Genomic DNA, 20,818 nt, shown 5'->3' on the forward strand with positions numbered 1-20,818 from the left:
ATGGTCTAATCAGTTTTCCCCAGTAATCCATATAAATTCCAAGTTTGTTCATTCATCCTTTAGTAAATAGTAATTGGGTGATCACCCGGGGCCCAGGAAGAATACAGGGAGAAGGAGACAGAACTTCCCTCTTGTTGTTCACAGCTAGAGGAGACATACCCGCTAAATAATGGTGATAGAGTACACAACACTGCGGTAGGAGATATCAAGGAGAAATACAAGGGTCCTAACCATGTAGATAAAGAGATGGTTTACTTCGGAGAGTGAGTTTATACAGAATCCTGAAGGACAGGAAGAGACTATCCTGCACAGAAGATGTGTGGGGGAGGGAGTTCCCTGGTGGTCCAGTGGTTAGGACTCTGCGCTTTCACTGCCAAGACCTGGGTTCGATTCCTGGTCCAGGAACTAAAATCCCACAGGTCACACACAGCGCGGCCAAAAAAAAAATGGTATGTGGGAGAGAGGTAAGGAGGGTTTTGGGTGGCTGGGTGGCACCAGCGAGAGCCTGAGATGGGATGGGGCATCTCCACTGTGGCTGCAGCTTGCTGCTCATGGCCTTCTCCTAGAGCACATGTTTCTACCCCCATTTCTAGACATCTAGGCCCTTTTGTGGTTTCAAATATCAGCTCAGGTATTTGCCTTTTCTAGCAAGCCTTGTTTATTTTAAACCAGTTGAATCTTTCTCTGCTCTGAAACTCCAGTAGATATTCCATATATATTTGTCAGGTTAAATAATGAACTTTCAATAATACAAATTTGAGAGATGAAGAAGCAGTGTCAGTGGCCTAGGAATAAAAGCAGAGTGGAAAAATTCAATTCAAAAGGAATAGTGTGGATGGACATCAGTGAGGGACCAGGCGTCTCACTGTGGGACCTGAGAGGCATGTACCATACTCTTGGGTTCCTGGCTTGAGAAATAGACCCAGTTCATTAATCTGTGCCTTTGTATCTGGTGGCATGCTTGTCTATTTCCTTGGGAACAGGGCAGTTCTCTTAACAGGTTTTCTGTATTAAGGTTAGGGTACAGCCTGAGAGACAGGTCTAATATAAAGCAGCTCATGTACTTAATTCTTATTGTTTCTTCATTCCTCTGTGCCTGTGGATATCAAACTCATTGCTTAGCCTAGCTTTTAAAAAAGCAACAGCAAAATAATTTTAGAATTTAAAACTTTATTAATGCCCTAGTAACTTTAGTAATGCCTTGGTATATATGAATGATGATGATGGGAACAACAATGCACTTCATGCCTTCATGCTTTTAGAACATCCTTCTATATCCAGAATAATGGAGAAAGCTTTGAATTTTGAAGCACATAAATCAGAGCCATATATATATATTATATATATATATACACACACATATGTATATATATATATATATATAATTTAATGGATCAGAAACAGCAGGACTTTTTAATCTCTATTAAAACTTATTGTTGAGTATGATAAAGTACACAGTCTTTATAAAATGTGCTCAACAAATTTGCCTACTTGAATTTCTTAGAAATCTCCATAGAACCAAATAAGTCTCAGGAATTTGGGGGAAAGCATCAGTTTCCTAAAAAACAATAACAAATGATAATTTTGTATATTTATGACCCACTAGGTACTATGCTTAATGATTGACATATTTTTTCTCATTTCATCCTCCCACTGCCTCTGTGAGGTGTGGGGACCATTTCCCCTATTTTATAGATAAAGAAACAATCGTAATTGTTTGGGGGCTCCATGAACTGCACCCATATAAGACAGCAAACTTAACTGGTCAATGTTGTGTGTGTTCTGATGCTCCATCCATTATCTGTTCCCCATCTATCTTCCTCTCTTCAGGCCTTCCTTTTCCCTAAGACACAACAATATTGAAATTAGGCCAATTAATAACCCTACAATGGTCTTTAAGTGTTCAGGTGAAAGGAAAAGTCATGTGTCTCTCATTTTAAATCAAAAACTAGAAATAAGTTTAAACTTAGTGAGGAAGGCATGTTGAAAGTTGAGATCAGTCAAAAGCTTGTACCAAACAGTTAGCTAAGTTGTAATTGCAAAGGAAAAGTTCTTGAGGAAATTAAAATGCTGCTCTAGTGAACACATGAATGATAAGAAAGTGAAACAACCTTATTGCTGATATGGAGAAAGTTTTAGTGGAATGGATAGAAGATCCAACCAGCCACATTTCCTTCAGCCAAACCCTAATCCTGAGCAAGGCTCTAACTCTCTTCAATTCTATGAAGACTGAGAGAAGTGAGGAAGCTGCAGAAGAAAAGTTTGAATCTAGCAGAGGTTGTTTCATGAGGTTTCAGGAAAGAAGCCATCTCTAAAACGTCAAAGTGCAAGATGAAGCAGCAAATGCTGATGTAGAAGTTGCAGCAAGTTATCCAGAGGATCTAGCTGAGATCATTAATGAAGGTGGCTACACCAAACAACTGATTTTCAATGGAGATGAAACAACATTCTAATGGAGGAAGATGCCATCTAGGATTTTCATAGCTAGAGAGGAGAAGTCAATGCTTGGCTTCAAAGTTTCAAAGGATAGGCTGATTTTATTGTTAGGGGCTAATGCATCTTGCGACTTTAAGTTGAAGCCAGTGCTCATTTACCATTCTGAAAATCTCAGGGCCCTTGAGAATTATGCTGAATCTACTCTGCCTGTACTCTATAAATGGAAACACAAAGCCTAGGTGACAGCATATCTGTTTAGAACATGATTTACTGACTATTTTAAGCCTATTGTTGAGACCTAGTTCTCAAAAAAAGGATGCCTTTCAAAATATTGCTACTGCTCACTGACAATGCACCTGGTCACCCAAGAGCTCTGACAGAGATGTACAATGAAATTAATGTTGTTTTTATGCCTGTTGACACAACATCAATTCATTTGACTTTCAAGTCTTATTCTTTAAGAAGTATACATTTTTGTAAGGCTATAGCTGCCATAGATAGTGATTCCTCTGATGGATCTGGGCAAAGGCAATGGAAAACTTTCTGGAAAAGATTCACCATTCTAGATTCCATGAAGAACATTTGTGATTCATGGGAAGAGGTCACAATATCAACATTAAAGGAAGTTTGTAAGAAGTTGATTCTAACCTTCATGGATGACTTTGAGGAGTTCAAGATTTCAGTGGAAAAAGTAACTACAGATGTGGTGGAAATAGCAGGAGAACTAGAATTAGAAGTGGAGCCTGAAGATGTGACTGAATTTTGGCAATCTCGTGATAAAACTTGAAAGGATGAGGAGTTGCTTCTTATGGATGAGCAAAGAAAGTGGTTTCTTGAGATCGAATCTACTCCTGGTGAAGATGCTGTGAAGATTGTTGAAATGACAGTAAAAAGTTTAAAACATTACATAAACTCAGTTAATAAAGCAGTAGCAGGGTTTGAGAGGATTGACTCAAATTTTGTTTTGTTTTAATATTTATTTATTTAATTTTTTGGAGGGGGCTGTGTCGGGTCTTAGTTGTGGCACGCAGGCTCAGTAGTTGCAGCATGCAGGCTCTGTAGTTGTGGTGCATGGGCTTTCTAGTTGTGGCCTGCGTGCTTAGTAGTTGCAGTGCGTGGGCTTGGTGGCCCTGCGGCATATGGGATCTTAGTTCCCCAACCAGGGATCGAACCCATGTCCCCTTCACTGGAAGGCTGATTCTTAACCACTGGACCACCAGGGAAGTCCCTTGACTCCAGTTTTGAAAGAAGTTCTACTGTGGGTAAAATGTTCTCAAACAGCATTACATGCCACAGAGAAATTCTTCTTGTAAGGAAGAGTCAATTGATGCAGTAAACTTCATCGTTGTCTCATTTTAAGAAATTGCTACACACACGAAAAAGAAATTGCCATAGTCACCCCAACCTTCAGAAACTACCATCGTGATCAGTCAGCAGCCATCAACATCAAAGTCAGACCCTCCAGCAGCAAACAATTATTATTCGCTAAAGGCTGAGATGGTGGTTAGCCATAAAGTATTTTAAATTAAGGTTTGTACATTGTTCTTTTGGATACAATGCTACTGCACACTCAGTAGACTACATTACAATGTAAACATAACTTTTATATGCACTGGAAAACCAAAAAATTTTTGTGACTCGGTTTATTGAGATATTTGCTTTGTTGTGGTGGTCTGGAACCAAACCTGCAATATCTCTGTGGTATACTTGTGATAACCTCTTATTTTCCTGTTGTCCTGTAACTCTAGGCAGGGGAGGAGAATGACAAAACACTCTAGTCTGTGTTTTTGTTTTGTTTTGTTTTGTTTGTTTGTTTTTCACCTTTCCCAGAGAAGTCCATCTTGCCCTGACAACGTGACTAACAGGGTTTTGGACAGACCACAAAATATGAAGCATTCACTGAAAGTCAATAGTTGCATTGCACAGGCAAGTGTGTGTTGAAAAGTGTATCTGCATTTCCCTTTCATTAGTGTTCAGGAAGCTTCTAATTACAGGGCAGCCAAGGAAAAAAAAAGAAAGAAAGAAAAAAAAGAAACTATGAGCTTCATATCTCTTGCTTCAGACTTAAAAGACTGTATACTCACCAAGACTGGTTATTCAGCTTAGTTATAAAAAACAAAAAAACCCAAAACTGCTGTTTTATGAGTATTCATTCATGATATCATTCATGATACATCATTCATGATAGTGGTTATGCAAATTAGTTGCAATAATGTTTCCAGGCTAAGCTAGTTGTTTGGGGGAAGATATTTTCACAGTATTTAATGTGGCTAGGTGGACAGAAATGCCTTAATTTCACAGAAACCTAAAATATCTACTGTTACTATTAACAGTTTAGGGGCAAAAAGGATGAATGGGTGCCTATTTGTAACTAGAATTGAAAATGTCATCACTGTCTGGCAATAATGACCAATGATTTTATTCTGAAGAAAGTGAACCTTACCCAATAATTTTCCCATATGACTCCTTTGTTACTTCTTTTGAACATAACTTTGGAATGAAAATTGTACATATAAATTATATCTATCCTCATGCATTGGACTTTTAAACTAATTTTTTATTTTGAAATAATTTAAGGTAAGAAATTGCAAAAATATGGAACTTCCCTGGAGGTCCAGTGGTTAAGACTTTGCCTTCCAATGTGGGGGGTGTGGGTTTGACCTCTGGTCAGTGAGCTGAGATCCCACATGGCTCACAGCCAAAAAACCAAAACACAAAACAAGCAATATTGTAACAAATTTAAAGACTTTTAAAAAATGGTCCACATCAAAGAAAATTGCGAAAAAAAACTTCCATATATTCTTTACCCAGATTTCCCAAATATAATATCTTGAATAGCCATAGTACATTATCAAAACCAGGAAACTGACATTGGTAGAATGATATTAACTAAACTACAAAACTTATTTGGATTTTATTAGTCATTTGTATGTAGTAGATTTTATCGAGCCTGACAACCTCTGCCTTTTGATTGGAGGGTAAAATTCATTCACATTTAATATTATAGTCATCTGCAGTGGTTATGTTCCAAGACTCCTGGTGGATGCCTGAAATCTCAGGTATGCTGTATCCAACATATATTATATTTTTTCTTATACATACCTATGATAAAGTTTAATTTATAAATTAGGCACAGTAAGAGTTTACCAACAATAACTAATAATAAAATAGAACAATTATAGCAATATATGTAATGAAAGTTATATGAATTTGGTCTCTCTCCAAGTATTTTATGGTACAAATTTAATACCTTTTCCATCTTAGCTAAGCACCTATCTGCACTGTGGCAGTAACTTTTGTAGTTTGAGGTGTGACAGCAAAACTAGCATGGATTTCTTTTTTCTTCTTCACAGTTTCACAGATAAAAGATTCCTTCTTACTGTAGATCTTAGCACACTCAGCATACAATTTTTTTTTCTTTCCTTAAGTTGAGAACATTCACCTTTTCATTTATAGGAAGCACTTTACAGTTTCTCTTTGGCATATCCGAATTGCCAGCATCACTACTCTTGTGCTTTGGGACCATTATTAAGTGAAATAAGGGTTACTTGAATTCAAACACTGAGATACTGCAACAGTCAATTTTATAACCAGGATGGCTATTAAGTGGCTAATGGGTAGAATACTTTGGACAAAGGGATGATTCATATCCTGGGTGGGATGGAGCAAGATATTATGAGATTTCATCATGTTGCTCAGAACAGTGCAAAATTTTAAACTTATAAATTGTTTATTTCTGGAATTTTCCACTTAATATTTTTGGACTTCAGTTGACCACAGGTAACTGAAACTTTGGAAAGGGAAACAGCAGATAAGAAGGGACTACTACATTATAGTTATGGTTGGATTTCCATCTGCCATTTTCCTTTCTGTTTTCTATATGTCTCATTTCTTTTTTTGTTCCTCTGTTCCTTGTGTTAAGTTGGTATCTTCTAGCAGACCATTTTAGTTCCTTTGTTGATGTTTTAACTATATTTTTGAGTGATTTTCCTAGTGGTTATTCTAGGAATTATTTCTAGGTGCACCTTAATTTATTACAATCTACTTTATGCAAATAATAACTTAATTCCAGTAAAATATAGAAACTTTGCTCTAATGGAGTTCCAATCCCTCCCCACTCCTTTGTGCTATTATTATCATATATATTAATTCTATATATGTTGTAAACCCAACAATACAGTATTGTAATTTATTGCTTTACATATTCTATTTCTTTTAAAGAAGATTAAGAAGAAAAGAAAAAAATTGTATTTATAAAATATTTTATATTGATGTATTTATTTACAATTTCTTTCTTCCTATGGATTCAATTACCATCTTGTGTTCTTTCCTTACTCCATTATAGCCCCAATTTCTTCCCCTCTTTTGTACTATTATTTTAATATATATTACATCTTTAAGTCCGACAACACAATTTTATTATTATTATTTTATGTAGTTGACTTCTAAATCAGTTAAGAGAAGAGAAAAAAATATGTATTTATACCATCTAAAATTTTCTATATACTTACCTTTATCAGTGCTCTCTATTTCTTTGTGTGGATTTGAGTTACTATCTGGTGTCCCTTCCTTTCAACCTGAACTTTTTCCACTATTTCTTGTAATCCATATCTCCCAGCAAAAAAAATTATCTCAGTCTGTATTGATGTGGGAATGTCTTTCTTTCTCTTCTTTTCTTGAAGGATAATTTTATTGGATATAGTATCCTTGGTTGACAGTTTTATTCTTTCAGCACTTTGAATATGTCATCCAATTGCCTTCAAGCTCCATTGATGAGAAGTCATCTATTAATCTTATTTTGGTTACCTTGTACATGATGAACCTTTTTTCTTCTGTAACTTCCAAGATTTTATTTTATTTTTGTCTTGGATACTCAACAGATAGAATATGTCTAGGTTTGGATCTCTTTGTATTTTTCCCACTTGGAATTGGTTGAGCTTTTCAACATGTTTTTAATCAAATTCGGGAAATTTTCAGCCATTGTTTCTTCAAATATTTTTTCTTTCCTTTTTTTCTTTCCCCTCTGAGATTCCACTTGCATATACATTAGTGTAGTTGATGTTGTCCCCAGTCTTTGAGGCTTTGTTCATTCTTCTTCATTATTTTAATTTTATTTTTCTGTTCTTCAGATTGAATAATCTCTATTGAGGCACCTTTCAATTCACTGATTCTTCTACAAGCTCACATCTGTTTATCCTCTCTAGTAAATTTTTCAGTTATTTTTAAAATTAATTAATTATTATTATTATTATTTGGCTGTGTTGGGTCTTCGTTGCTGCATGCGAGCTTTCTCTAGTTGTGGCAAGCGGGGGCTACTCTTCATTGCGGTGCGCGGGCTTCTCATTGCGGTGGCTTCTCTTGTTGTGGAGCACGGGCTCTAGGCACATGGGCTTCGATAGTTGTAGTACACGGGCTCAGTAGTTGTGGCTCACGGGCTGTAGAGCACAGGCTCAGTAGTTGTGGTGCACGGGCTTAGTTGCTCCGCAGCATGTGGGACCTTCCCCAACCAAGGCTTGAACCTGTGTCTCCTGCATTGGCAGGCGGATTCTTAACCACTGTGCCACCAGGGAAGTCCTCAATTATGTTTTAACTCCAGATTTTCCATTTGGTTATTTTTTTCTAATGTCTATATTTCTTTATTGCTATTTTCTATTTGATATGTTATTGCATCATACTTTCCTTTAATTCATGCTTTCCTTTAGTTCTGTGAACATATAACAGATGCTGTGAAATATTTCTTAAGTTCATAATCTGGGGTCCTTCAGAGATAGTTATTATTGACTGCTTTTTTTCCTGTGTGTGGCTCACGAGGTCACAATTTCCTGTTTTTCTTTTTTGTTTTTAGTGGTTGTTGTTGCTGAAAACTGGGTATTTTAGATTATATATTATAGCAACTCATGGATTCTGATCCTTTCTCTGGGAAGGTTACTGTTGCTGTTTATTTGTTTGTTTTAGTGACTTTCCTCAGCTTGTTCTATGGAGTCTTCCCTTACAACGTTCAGACTCTGTGTCAACTCAGTTATTTTACATTCTTGTTTTTATTTTTAAGCTTAGTAAGGTAGGAAAAGAGATACCCCTGAATGGATTTAAAGAACAAAAGGATGTTGCTCTAGGATTAAGGTCCATGGGCGATGTTTTTAAATATCTATTTGTCTTGTAGTTTCTAACCTAATAGACCTGGGCAGTTTTAGCTGTTGTACACATGCTTCCTACTTTTGGCTTTAATATATAGAGAGCCTCTATCCAGGTCTTGATTCAGGATATGGTAGTGACAGTAGTAGTGGTGAATAGTTGGGTGGTAAACACAGTGGTTATGAATGGAGTTGCTAGAAATGAGAAGAGGAAATAAAGTTGCTGACACCAAACTTTGGGTGCCAGTAACAAATTTCCTCTAAACACTTTGAGTACTGGCCTTACACCTTCTGGAATTTCACTTAAGTACAAGGTATAAATGGAACCAGTAACAGGCAGACCAAATGTATTCTGAACGTCATGGAAGGCTTCTCTGTTGAGGTGACATTTAAGCTGTGTCCTGGAGAATGGGTGAGCTATATCTAGGTGAACAGTTGCCTACAAGGCTCTACATGATCTCTCCATGACTATTATTTCCAAACTCATCATAAGCCATTTTCACTCTTGCTCACCATTCACCAGCCATTTGTCTTCTCTCAATTCCTCAAATTGCCCGCCTGGAACACTATGTTCTAAATTCATTCCACCTCACCTTCTATAGTTAGCTCCTTTCCAGAGATCAGGTCTCAGGTTATTCTCTAGTTCCACTTTTTGCTTGTTTCCATCATTTTGTACAGCACTGTTTCTAATTGTTTAATATTTCATTTAGCTGCTTTCAAGTTAACCTGGTACTTCAGAATGAACAAACATTTCTTTTAAAACATCAGCATTAAAATAGAAATTTAACATGAATATGTTTTTAAAATTCTTAACAAATAGCTAAAGTGAAAAATGTTCTTTTTTTATTGTGAATTTGTGTAATACTGATCCAGTTAAGAAAACAAACAGTGGCATGTGGTTTTTAAATTATAAATAGTGTAAAAACAATTTTAATTTTCTGTAATTTCAATATATTTCTCATGAAATACTTGGCAAATGCAAAAAAAAAAAATCCTGGGGTTTCCCAATAATTACTCACAGAATAAATTTCAACAAAGAAATATGGAAATTAAGAAGTACTATCAGAATATGTTTATCCTTTCCTAAATTATTTGAGTATACCCATGCATATAAACAATTAAGGAGATCAATCTAACTAGTCCCCTTGGGTAGAGGTACTTCCTAAGGTTCACACCCATTATCATCTAGATCTTGGGAATACATCCAAGAGAAGGCTTAACAATAAAGATTGTTTATTTTGTAGGTTTTAAAGAAGCTAGAGTGCCAGAGAAGACTTTTGAAGTGTGAAGAGATTTCCTGTAATTGAAATCAACATGTCATTTATAGATCCTTATCAGCACATTATAGTAAGTCATTTACTGTTTATATATTCTTCTGGGAGGGGGAAGACATACTTTTGTGCATGAGTATTGCTGATGTTGCTAGTAAAGTATAAAACTCTATGAAAAGCCTTGGATTTTTTATGAAAATCATATGAACTTAGTGTGGTTCAAATAAGGTAGAATCTGTAATAAAAGTAACTCATCTCCTCTTTTTATCACTGTAAGTTTACAGAAAAGAGGGACTTGGAGGGAAAAAATACCAAAATATATGTAACAGTATTGAACATTCATGGAACAGTAAAAAGTGTAGTTATCACTCAGCAATTATCAGCCTGCACACTTCACATGAATTGACAGAGAGAAGATAAAATAATTATTGAGTTAAGGGCTATATTTTGGTATGCATTTTCAGAGTAATTAATTTTGTAAACTCTCCCTTAGTTAGATGTATTTAAGCAAACTCTTTTATAGGTGGGCAATTTTAAATAAAAAGTTGAATAATTCAAATTTTGGTATGTAATTTTCCAAACTCCGTTGGAAGTGTACACTCTTTCTTCTGATCAAAAAAGCAGAGGAGAAAGATTTCTTTGCTGAATTTAACACTTGAGATCCAGTTAGATTTATAAGGACTGGAAGTAGTTTTTATGGATATTAAGGAATAATACAAAGCCTCATTTTTATTCAGAATGAAACACTCTTCTCTTACCCTACAGCCCTTTCGACCTGCCATCCTCTTTCCTTCCCTGCTTGGATAGTAAGGATTAATGTACTATAATTTTTTGTAGTTCTTTCTTCCATTCACAACTTGAATCATTGAAAACTGGACTCAGGTTTTCCACTTTACGAAAAGGTCTCATCAAAGACCTCTTTGGTGCTGAATCAAATAGATTCTTCAGGTCCCCTCCCCCACTCCCATCTCTGCTAGTCATTCTCCTCTTCTTAAAACTCCTTAAAAGTTTTTTTTTTTGCAAGCTTCTCTTAACGTTTGACTCCTTTTTTAAACTAAGGCATAGCATATGTAAAGTGCATAAATTTTAATTGTTCAGCTTGATGGATTTTTACATATGTATTCCACCCATGAAACCATCATACAGATAAAAATACACATTATAAATACCCTGGAAGAGTTGTTCATGTCCCTTCCAGTCAATAAACTCCACAAAACTAACCAATATTTGTCTTCTATTACCAAAGATCAGGTTTCCTGTTCTTGACCCTCATGTAGATGCCTGCATTCAACATTTTGTCTGTGAGATTCATTCATGTAATTGTGAGTAGCAGAATTCCACACTTCTACATTGCCATGTAGTATCTCATTATCTGAATACGGTATACCACAAACTATTTATCTAGTCTACTGATAACCCTCATGTCCTCACCGAATGGCAATGGTACCTTTGCTAAATATCAGGCAACCATGTATGTGTGGCTTGGTTTCTTTTCTGTTCTATTGGTCTATTAGTCTTTGTTTGCCCCAGTACCAATCTATCTTAATGTCTATAGCTTTGAAATGTGTCTTTATATATGGTAGTGTAAATCCTCCAACTTTTTCTTCTTCAAGATTGTCTTGGCTTTTCTTAGGCCTCTGCATTTCCATATAGGTTTTGAAATCAATTTGTCAACATACACACACACACACATACACACACACACAAGTGTTGGGATTTTTATTAATACTGAAATTATTCTGTAGATGGATTAGGGGAGAGATGACGTGATAGTAATATTGAATCTTCCAATCCATTTACAATCATGAAACTAATGTTAAACTAATGTTTCACTAGAAACTAAAAAACTAACGTTGTATTTACATGGAAATACAAGTGTTTCTTACAGATCCAGTGAACTTACAGAATTTCTTTATTAATTCTAATAGTTTGAAGTTTTTTTAAATTTTCAACTTACACATTCCGGTTATCAGTGAATAATTCCAGTTTTCCTTCTACCGTTACGGTGTTCTGTAGATGAATTTAAACATTGAAGGTAGGTGCAGATTAGTTTTTTCTTACCCTACCACCTCAAGAGAGATGGATAATTTCTATAACTCAGAGAATTCAATCAAAGTGTTCATTCCTAAACCTTAACATGAAATCTGGCACTTGAAACTGAGAAGGAAGATAAGGTTAAGGTGTATAGCCCTGAGCTTGAGACAAAGACCAATAATAATTCTAAATCTTAACATTTATACTTTCAATTCAGTTTATCTCCAAATCTATGTTAATATTTTTTTCTGAGCACTTATCACCATTTATTGAATGTCCATTGTGTACTACTCCCTGTCAGTAGGCACTGGGAAATCAGAATAATCATTGAATTGAGCTTATGTCTAGCAGAAAAATAGTTTATAATAACTGTAAGGGCTCTGATAGGAGACAATGAAGATTACTCTGGGAATATACAACATGAATAACTAATAACAGGAATCCTTCTGGAATTCCTTTTTTTTTTTTTTTTTTCGCGGTACGCGGGCCCCTCACTGCTGTGGCCTCTCCCGTTGCGGAGCACAGGCTCCAGACGCGCAGGCTCAGCGGCCATGGCTCACGGGCCCAGCCGCTCCGCGGCATGCGGGACCTTCCCGGACCGGGGCACGAACCCGTGTGCCCTGCATCGGCAGGCGGACTCTCAACTGCTGCGCCACCAGGGAAGCCTTGGAATTCCTAAAGGAAGTGACATGGAAGCACAGACCTGAAGGTTTAGCAGAAGTTAGGTGAAGAGAGAGAAAATGACTTTTCTTGATTGGGAAAAGCATATGTGAAGTAGTCTGGAGGTGAGAAAGTACATGATGTAAGGAAATGAAAGAATTTCGGTATGGCTGGAGCATAATACATTTCAAAGGAATTATTATTTCAAATGACCTTCACTTTTCTGCCTAATATGACCAGGCCTTATTACTAACTGCTATGTAGGCCTCACATGTCTCATGTCAGATGGCCGTATTAACCGGCCATTTAGTTTCTTTTTTTAACACGGCAGAGCATATTTAAAACCAAATTACATCTGGATGTTTTAAGACTCATTTCTGTCACCTTTTCTTGCAAGTTTTGTTAACTATAGACAAATATTTAGGCCATAATAATCACCTATGTGGCATCTTAATATGATGAAGCATGCTAAAACCACATATCTGTATCACATTTTTCTTGACCTTCTCCAGCATCAGAATTGGACAGTCAATTAGCGTTCCAGTGTATAGCCCTTTTCAGTGAGAGGGTCCTAAGAGCTTTATACTTTCATTCATGCTTGTTTTTGCTGCGTGTGTGAAAAAAAAACTGTGCATGTGTGTGTGTAAATTGTTTTAGTGACAAAATTTCCTGCTCTAGTTTTCACAGAAGGATACTTTTCAAAATATATAACCGAGAATACTTTTATTAAAAAGGAAAGATGGGGAAAACTAAGCCAACTTACTAGTAATGAAGGGTGCCAGACAGGCCGACGCAGTTTTGGCTGCCTCAAGGCGGCGAAGACTGGACTCATCCTCACCATACCTGTAATGCAGGGACATGTTGGAGAATCCTGTGGGCTGATGCAGCAAGTTCTCTTGTTTCCAATGGTGCCAGCTTTTAAGAATGTAGGAGAAAATGGAGTAATACATATATGGCCCAATGCAGTTCCCATATGTCTAGAGTTGTTCTGAGGTACTTTCCATCCTGAAGGGTATTTGTGTCTCCAGAATCTACTGACGTTCTTTTGGACCAGGAAGATATCAATATTGCAAAGATAGATCAAATATAAAATACTTATAAAAATTTCCATCTTTTTACTCTGAAAAGATGAGTCACTTCCCTGGAGTGAAAAAAAATCTAGAGCTCTTCCCACCACCAATTAGCAATGGAGGGCCACTGCCCCACATCCACGGAAAACTGAGGTTGTGTCCACACTGAGGTCAACCACCTGGGTATGCGAGCATGACTGCCTGCTAAAATACAGGGACATTTGAAAAAGGTCATTGTAGGATGACTGGAAATGTTACCAAAAAAGTAGAAAGCTATTATTCTAGATTATTATGGTAACATGGGGGGAAAAAAAAAACACTGGAGTAGGTAATCAAAGAACTAGTGTTTTAGTGGTAGTTCCAGACTTTAGTTACGTGCTCTTGAGCACTTAAACTGACTTTTAGCTCCTTCATATGAAGTATGAGTAGTACCTGCTGTGTCTGTTCCACGGGGCTTTTATAAATAATAAATCATCATGTACACAAGCATTCTTTAGAAACTTAATAAGGTAGGATATTTCTAGGGGGCATCAGAAGGTGAGACAGTGCTGCTGGGAAATCAGAAATATAAAGGTGACAAAACTATTACAAAATCACAGCACTGTGCACAAAGGAATAATGAGTTTTATGGCAAATAGCATTTTTTTAACATCTTTATTGGAGTATAATTGCTTTACAATGGTGTGTTAGTTTCTGCTTTATAACAAAGTGAATCAGTTATACATATACATATGTTCCCATATCTCTTCCCTCTTGCGTCTCCCTCCCTCCCACCCTCCCTATCCCACCCCTCTAGGTGGTCACAAACCACCTAGCTGATCTCCCTGTGCCAGGCGGCTGCTTCCCACTAGCTATCCACCCTACGTTTGGTAGTGTATATATGTCCATGCCACTATCTCACTTTGTCACAGCTTACCCTTCCCCCTCCCATATCCTCAAGTCTATTCTCTAGTAGGTCTGTGTCTTTATTCCCGTCTTACCCCTAGGTTCTCTCAATTTCGTTTCTTTTTATGGCTGAGTAATATTCCATTGTATATATGTGCCACATCTTCTTTATCCATTCATCTGTTGATGGACACTTAGGTTGCTTCCATGTCCTGGCTATTGTAAATAGAGCTGCAATGAACAGCAAATAGCATATTTTTTGTGAGCACTAACAAATTCTAGAGAAGTGAGGAAGAGGGCAGTTAGGAATAAGCTTCTAACCTTTTCCTGATACCAGCCATTCCCTGCCACAAGCCTCTAACATGAGGCAGAAGTACACACATTTAAAGTAAGGTCCATATTTCTGCTTCTTCACCACAGAGCACAGATTAGAAATCCCTAGAAGGTCACCAAGTTTACTTCTCAGTTCTTAAATTTCGATTTGGTTCTTTTTTTAAAACTTCTGAGCCATTTTTTATAGTTTCCAGTTTCATGTAGTCACACTTAAGTTTGACTTCCATTTCCTTAGACATGGTAACTGTAGTGTGGCTGTTTCATGGAGGGGGCTGTTTCTGTGCCTGTTAATTAATTTTGCTGGTTTGTAGTCTTGGTGTCATACCTCTTTGTGTTCCTAATTTTCTTTGATTTTGCTTAACATTATTATAATGAAAAATTATCTGTAGAAATAATTCTTCAGAATTTTATTGGTTTCTGTCAGGCTCCTCGGGAAGCTAGCAGTCTGGGACAAATATAATCCTAGTTTCAAGTTAGTTGTTTTCTGGGTCCCCTGGATGACACTAAAACAGGGAGCCAGTATGTGGAGGGGCTGTTCATACTTATTCCTATGGTGCAATCTGTAGAGTTTTAGGCTTGAAACAAGGGAGTGGTTTACTAGGGTCCTTATCCTTAGAGGGCTCCTAATCCTTCAGCCTCCCAGCCTCCACCTCTCTGATCAACAAATGCTCCTGTGGCAAAACCTGTGTTTCTTTGCTCCCCTTGATCTCTGTCCTGGGAGTTAAGGCCTTCCCATCTTTTTACTTCTTTGTTACTGTATTAGTCAGGGTTCTCTGATTGATTAGAAACAGAACCAGTAGGAAGTAGATAGATAGATAGATAGATAATGTCTTAATTCATTTGGGCTGCTGTAACAATACCACAGACTGGGTAGCTTATGAACAGCAGAAATTTATTGGTCATACTTATGGAGTCTGGGAAGTCCAAGACTGAGACACTGGAACGGTTGCTTTTGATGAGGGCTTTAGTCACGGTGTCCACAAGGTGGAAGGGGCAAGGAATATCTCTGGATTCTTTTATAAAGGCACTTACCCATTCATGGGGGTTCCTTGCCCCTCCCAAATATCCCATCTCCTAATACTATCATCTTTGGGGGCTTAGGATTTCAACATGTATTTTGGGGGGACACAAACATTCAGATCATAACAGATAGATTGATCTAGATACAAGATTTATTGTGAAGAATTGTCTTATGAGGTTATGGAGACTGGGAAGTCCCACAGTCTGCCATCTGCAAACTGGAGACCCAGGACAGACAAGGGTATAATTCAGTTCAAGTCAGGAGATTAAATGAGATGTCTCAGCTCAAGCAGTGAGACAAGAAAAAAAGGGGCAAATTCCTCCTTTTATTCTTTTCAGGGCCTCAAGAGATTGGAGGCCAACCCACACTGGGGATGGTACTTTCCTTTCCTGAGTCCACTGATTCAAGTGCTAATCTCATCTGGAAGCACCCTCATAGACACACATAGAAATAATGTTTAAACTGAGCACCTTGTGGCCAGTCAAGCTGACAAATAAAATTAACCATCACAGTTACTTTTAGGAAAATGTTTACTTATTTTGTAAAACCTTATCCAGTTTTTATTTATTTTCTGTGGGAAGTGGTAACCCAGATTATTTAGTCTGCCATTATCACAAGTGGAATTCAACTAATTCTTTTACTCTAAATCAATAATGCCTCTAGATAATTCCAAGAAGATAGATAATCATCTCAAAAGCTTTCCACAGATGGTAAAATTATCCCCCAAACTTGATGTTCAATATTGCCTTATGTGAAATTCTAAACGTAAGGTCCATATTTCTGCTTCTTCACCACAGAGCACAGATTAGAAATCCCTAGAAGGTCACCAAGTTTACTTCTCAGTTCTTGAATTTCGATTTGGTTCTTTTTTTTCACTTAATGAAAATAACAAGTAAGACAAAGAGGTTTTTAAGAAGTCCCTTCAAATAAGGATATATTCTCCAAAATAGTAAGTATATCCATATTTCCAAGTTTGTTAGGTCTACTAGATTTAAAACTCACATCTGAAAATCATCAATGCAAAGACATCTTAGATTTTAATGAACATGACATATCACCTAGGTCAGTAGTTCTAAACCAAGTAAGTATCTCTGCCACCCAAAGGACTTTAAGGATGTATGGGGAGAACTTTTCAAGTGCACATGCTACTTCATGTGTTCTAGTGAGCCCCTCCAGGAGGGTGAAGGTATACCTATACTTCACAGGCCTTAACTCAGCCATAATTACTCCTAGGAGGGTGTAGATTTTTTCAGGATTATTGTGACCTGAAAACTGGGTTCACCTCTTGGTGGGTGTTGAACCAAAAGATACAACCAAGCAAAAGATCAAGAGAAGAAAGAATTTATTACTTGCAGCAAGTAAGGAGAACACAGGGGATCTTTCCCAAAGAGCTGTCTCCCAAACAACAAAGTCAGGGAAGTTTTAAGCTAAGGGTACATGCATCTTCATGAAGGGGCTTAAGCAGAGGAGAATTCAGTATAGAATTGCAGCAGAGGTCAACAGAGTCCAAGCTTTAGTTGATTGAAGTCATGAAGGTCAGAAAAGGTCAACATCATCTTCCCCTAGGTTCTAGTTGATCTGGTGGTTGAGTGCTTCAGGCTTATCTTTACCACTGAAATGGAACTGGGAGTACTTAATAACTGATATATTATCTTTGCTTTTGTTATTTCTCTTGCCTGATGACAATCCTTTGTCTCTTCATTCTTTTTTTCTCTTAAGATCATTAATTACTGAGACCTGTTCAAGGATAAGCATTGTGGCCAGGCTTAGATCTCAAAATGGCTTAGGCCAAAAATGGCTTCTCTTATGTCATGAAAGCCATACCTAGTTCTCTTTCTCCAGGGACCCCCCTACCCTATCTGCTTACAGTATTGAGGGAAGAAAAAAGCTAATGTTAAAAAAAAATTTTTTTGTGGTAGTATAGCTGCTTAATTACCATTGGACTAGAATCTATATCAATTAAAATTTAGGTGTTAAAAATTTGGGTGATTATTTATTTTGGGTATCTTGAAGATATTAGAGTCACAATACATTCATGGTGAATATGCCATTAAATGAGTATTTTAGACCCAAGTTATCACCATCAAATTTTTTTTTTTTTTTGGTACTGGTTTCACTGCTAGAGCAACCCCAGTAATCCTGATTAAAATAGGACCTAAAATCTTCTAATTTCAGTGAAAATGAACTCTATGTTTACTTGAATATTTAAAGATACATATATTATAATACAATGTTATTACTATATTTGACAGGTATACTTATTGTGCAAATGGAAAATTTCTTGTTCACGAGGGAGAAGAAACTCAAGTCATACTTCTGATTATAATTTTCTTTAATGATATCTGCTAAAGTTAAATTCTGTTGCCAAATTAGGTGGGTGTTTTGGACATATAGACAATTTTGGACATTTGTACATATAGCCAATCATGACTGACAGTTCTTAAATTTGAGTTTTGGTTTTTTTTGTTTTTTTTTTTTTGCGGTACGCAGGCCTCTCACTGTTGTGGCCTCTCCCGTTGCGGGGCACAGGCTCCAGACGCACAGGCTCAGCGGCCATGGCTCACGGGCCCAGCCGCTCCGCGGCTTGCGGGATCTTCCCGGACCGGGGCACGAACCTGTGTCCCCTGCATCGGCAGGCGGATTCTCAACCACTGCACCACCAGGGAAGCCCGACTGACAGTTCTTAAAGCAAGTTTAGATAGCACTGTTGATTTTAAGTAGAAAAACTGATTGCTCTTTAAAAAATGTGGGAGAATAGTAGCATGATGTTTGTGCCTCTTAAATGTGTTAAAATGAAACCACACCAGGAAGTGACACTGAAAATAAGTATCTTATCTAAAAAAGTATCTTCACTCTCAGATGACATCAAAGCAGCCGTTCTTTTTAAAATTGCTGATATCTGTTTGAAGTTGCATGTTGGTGATTATGGTGATCTCTGTATTCAGTAATGAGATTCTGTAGTCCTTATCATACTAACAGTCTTTAGTTTTAATTTGAGTTAAATTAGGCAATGGCAGTTGAATAGAAAAAAAATATTTGTATGCAGAATCTACCTTCTCTTCCATCAGATTTGTTTTATGATTGTTCTTTGGTTCTTCTTTGTAACAGTAGAACTTTCAACAGAATAGGACAATCACCAAATTGATTTTGCATAAACTGACTGGTTCTTTTTTCCAGTGCCCAATCATTTTAGTTACAGACGTCAATATAATTCTCCAGAATGAATTTAATACAGTAGCAGTTTTCATGATGACTTGAAATTGTAACTGTGAAAAAAAAAAAAGGGTCATGATTTTCACCATGAAAAAGATTATGGATAAAGAAAGACACTCAGAATAGGGTAATTCAAGACCTGAAGGCAAGGCTTAATCTTGGTGACTAAATCAGGGTATTAAGCTTATATTTGACATCTCAATTTAAATATGTCATCTCTTTTTGTCAACTACCAAGTAGCATTGTGCTGAGCCATTAGGTTCCCCCCTAGGGAACACTGGTTTTGTATTCAATAACATTATTTCCTCTGGCACCATCCCTGAGACATAACCAAAAGTCACTTATCCAAGTTGGAAGCTAGCCTAGTCCATACTAGTTTGAAATTATATGTGATATTGGCTCCAGGAAACATGGCTCTTTACAGCACTTAGAAAGACATGGGCATGATTTTGACACTCCTGTTTTGAAGTAGTTTACACATCACCTGAATATTTGTAATGTTTCCAAAATTAACTTATAAAAACCAAGGAAGTGGTCAATATGATCCTTATTTCCTTTGAACAGTATGCAAGTTCACATTCATTGTAGTTAGGCAGACAGAATTGAGGCTGATAGAAATAAAAGCAGATTAAAATGGAGAGTTGAATGATAGAAAAAATAACCCAATTACTCAAGAGACTATTTATTCATTCATTTATTGATTCATCATTTATTTACTTATTTATTTAAAAATCTTTATTGGAGTATAATTGCTTTACAATGGTATGTTAGTTTCTGCTTTATAACAAAGTGAATCAGCCATACATATACATATGTCCCCATATCTCCTCCCTCTTGCATCTCCCTCCCACCCTCCCTATCCCACCCCTCTAGGTGGTCACAAAGCACTGAGCTGATCTCCCTGTGCTATGCAGCTACTGCCCACTAGCTATTATTTTACATTTGGTAGTGTATATATGTCGGTGCCAATCTCTCACTTCATCACAGCTTACCATTCCCACTTGCCGTGTCCTCAAGTCCATTCTCTACATCTGCGTCTTTATTCCTGTCTTGCCCATAGGTTCTTCAGAACATTTTTTTTTTTAGATTCCATATATATGTGTTAGCATATGGTATTTGATTTTCTCTTTCAGACTTACTCCACTCTGTATGACAGTCTCTAGGTCCAATCACCTCACTACAAATAACTCAATTTTGTTTCTTTTTTATGGCTGAGTAATATTCCATTGTATATATGTGCCACATATTCTTTATCCATTCATCTGTTGATGGACACTTAGGTTGCTTCCATGTCCTGGCTATTGTAAATAGAGCTGCAATGAATATTGTGGTACATGACTCTTTCTGAATTTTGTTTTTCTCAGGGTATATGCCCAGCAGTGGGATTGCTGTGTCATATGGTAGTTCTATTTTTAGTTTCTTAAGGAACCTCCATACTGTTCTCCATAGTGACTGTATCAGTTTACATCCCCACCAACAGTGCAAGAGGGTTTCCTTTTCTCCAAACCCTCTCCAGCATTTATTGTTTGTAGATTTTTGATGATGGCCATTCTGACTGGTGTGAGGTGATACCTCATTGTAGTTTTCATTTGTATTTCTCTAATGATTAGTGATGTTGACCATCCTTTCATGTGTTTGTTGGCAATCTGTATATCTTCTTTGGAGAAATGTCTATTTAGATCTTCTACCCATTTTTGGATTGGGTTGTTTGTTTATTTGTTATTGAGCTGCATGAGCTGCTTGTATATTTTGGAGATTAACCCT

At 37.0% G+C, this 20,818-nt stretch overlaps 1 protein-coding gene across 9 annotated transcripts in view; it reads left to right on the plus strand.

The window, feature by feature from the left end:
* Nucleotides 1–20,818, plus strand: part of PLA2G4A (phospholipase A2 group IVA) — a 164,823-nt gene that overhangs the window by 13,298 nt on the left and 130,707 nt on the right. For all 9 annotated transcript variants that reach the window (XR_008617046.1, XM_024133765.3, XM_024133766.2 and 6 more), the window contains exon 2: nucleotides 9,812–9,914. Coding sequence is in view for 8 of the 9 variants with exons in the window: in XM_024133765.3 (XP_023989533.1) it covers nucleotides 9,882–9,914 (33 nt within the window). In the remaining variant the exon portion in view is untranslated. The remainder of the gene's footprint in view (nucleotides 1–9,811; nucleotides 9,915–20,818) is intronic.

Source organism: Physeter macrocephalus, chromosome 4 (assembly GCF_002837175.3).
Source record: "Physeter macrocephalus isolate SW-GA chromosome 4, ASM283717v5, whole genome shotgun sequence".
Classification (NCBI taxonomy): Eukaryota; Metazoa; Chordata; class Mammalia; order Artiodactyla; family Physeteridae; genus Physeter; species Physeter macrocephalus.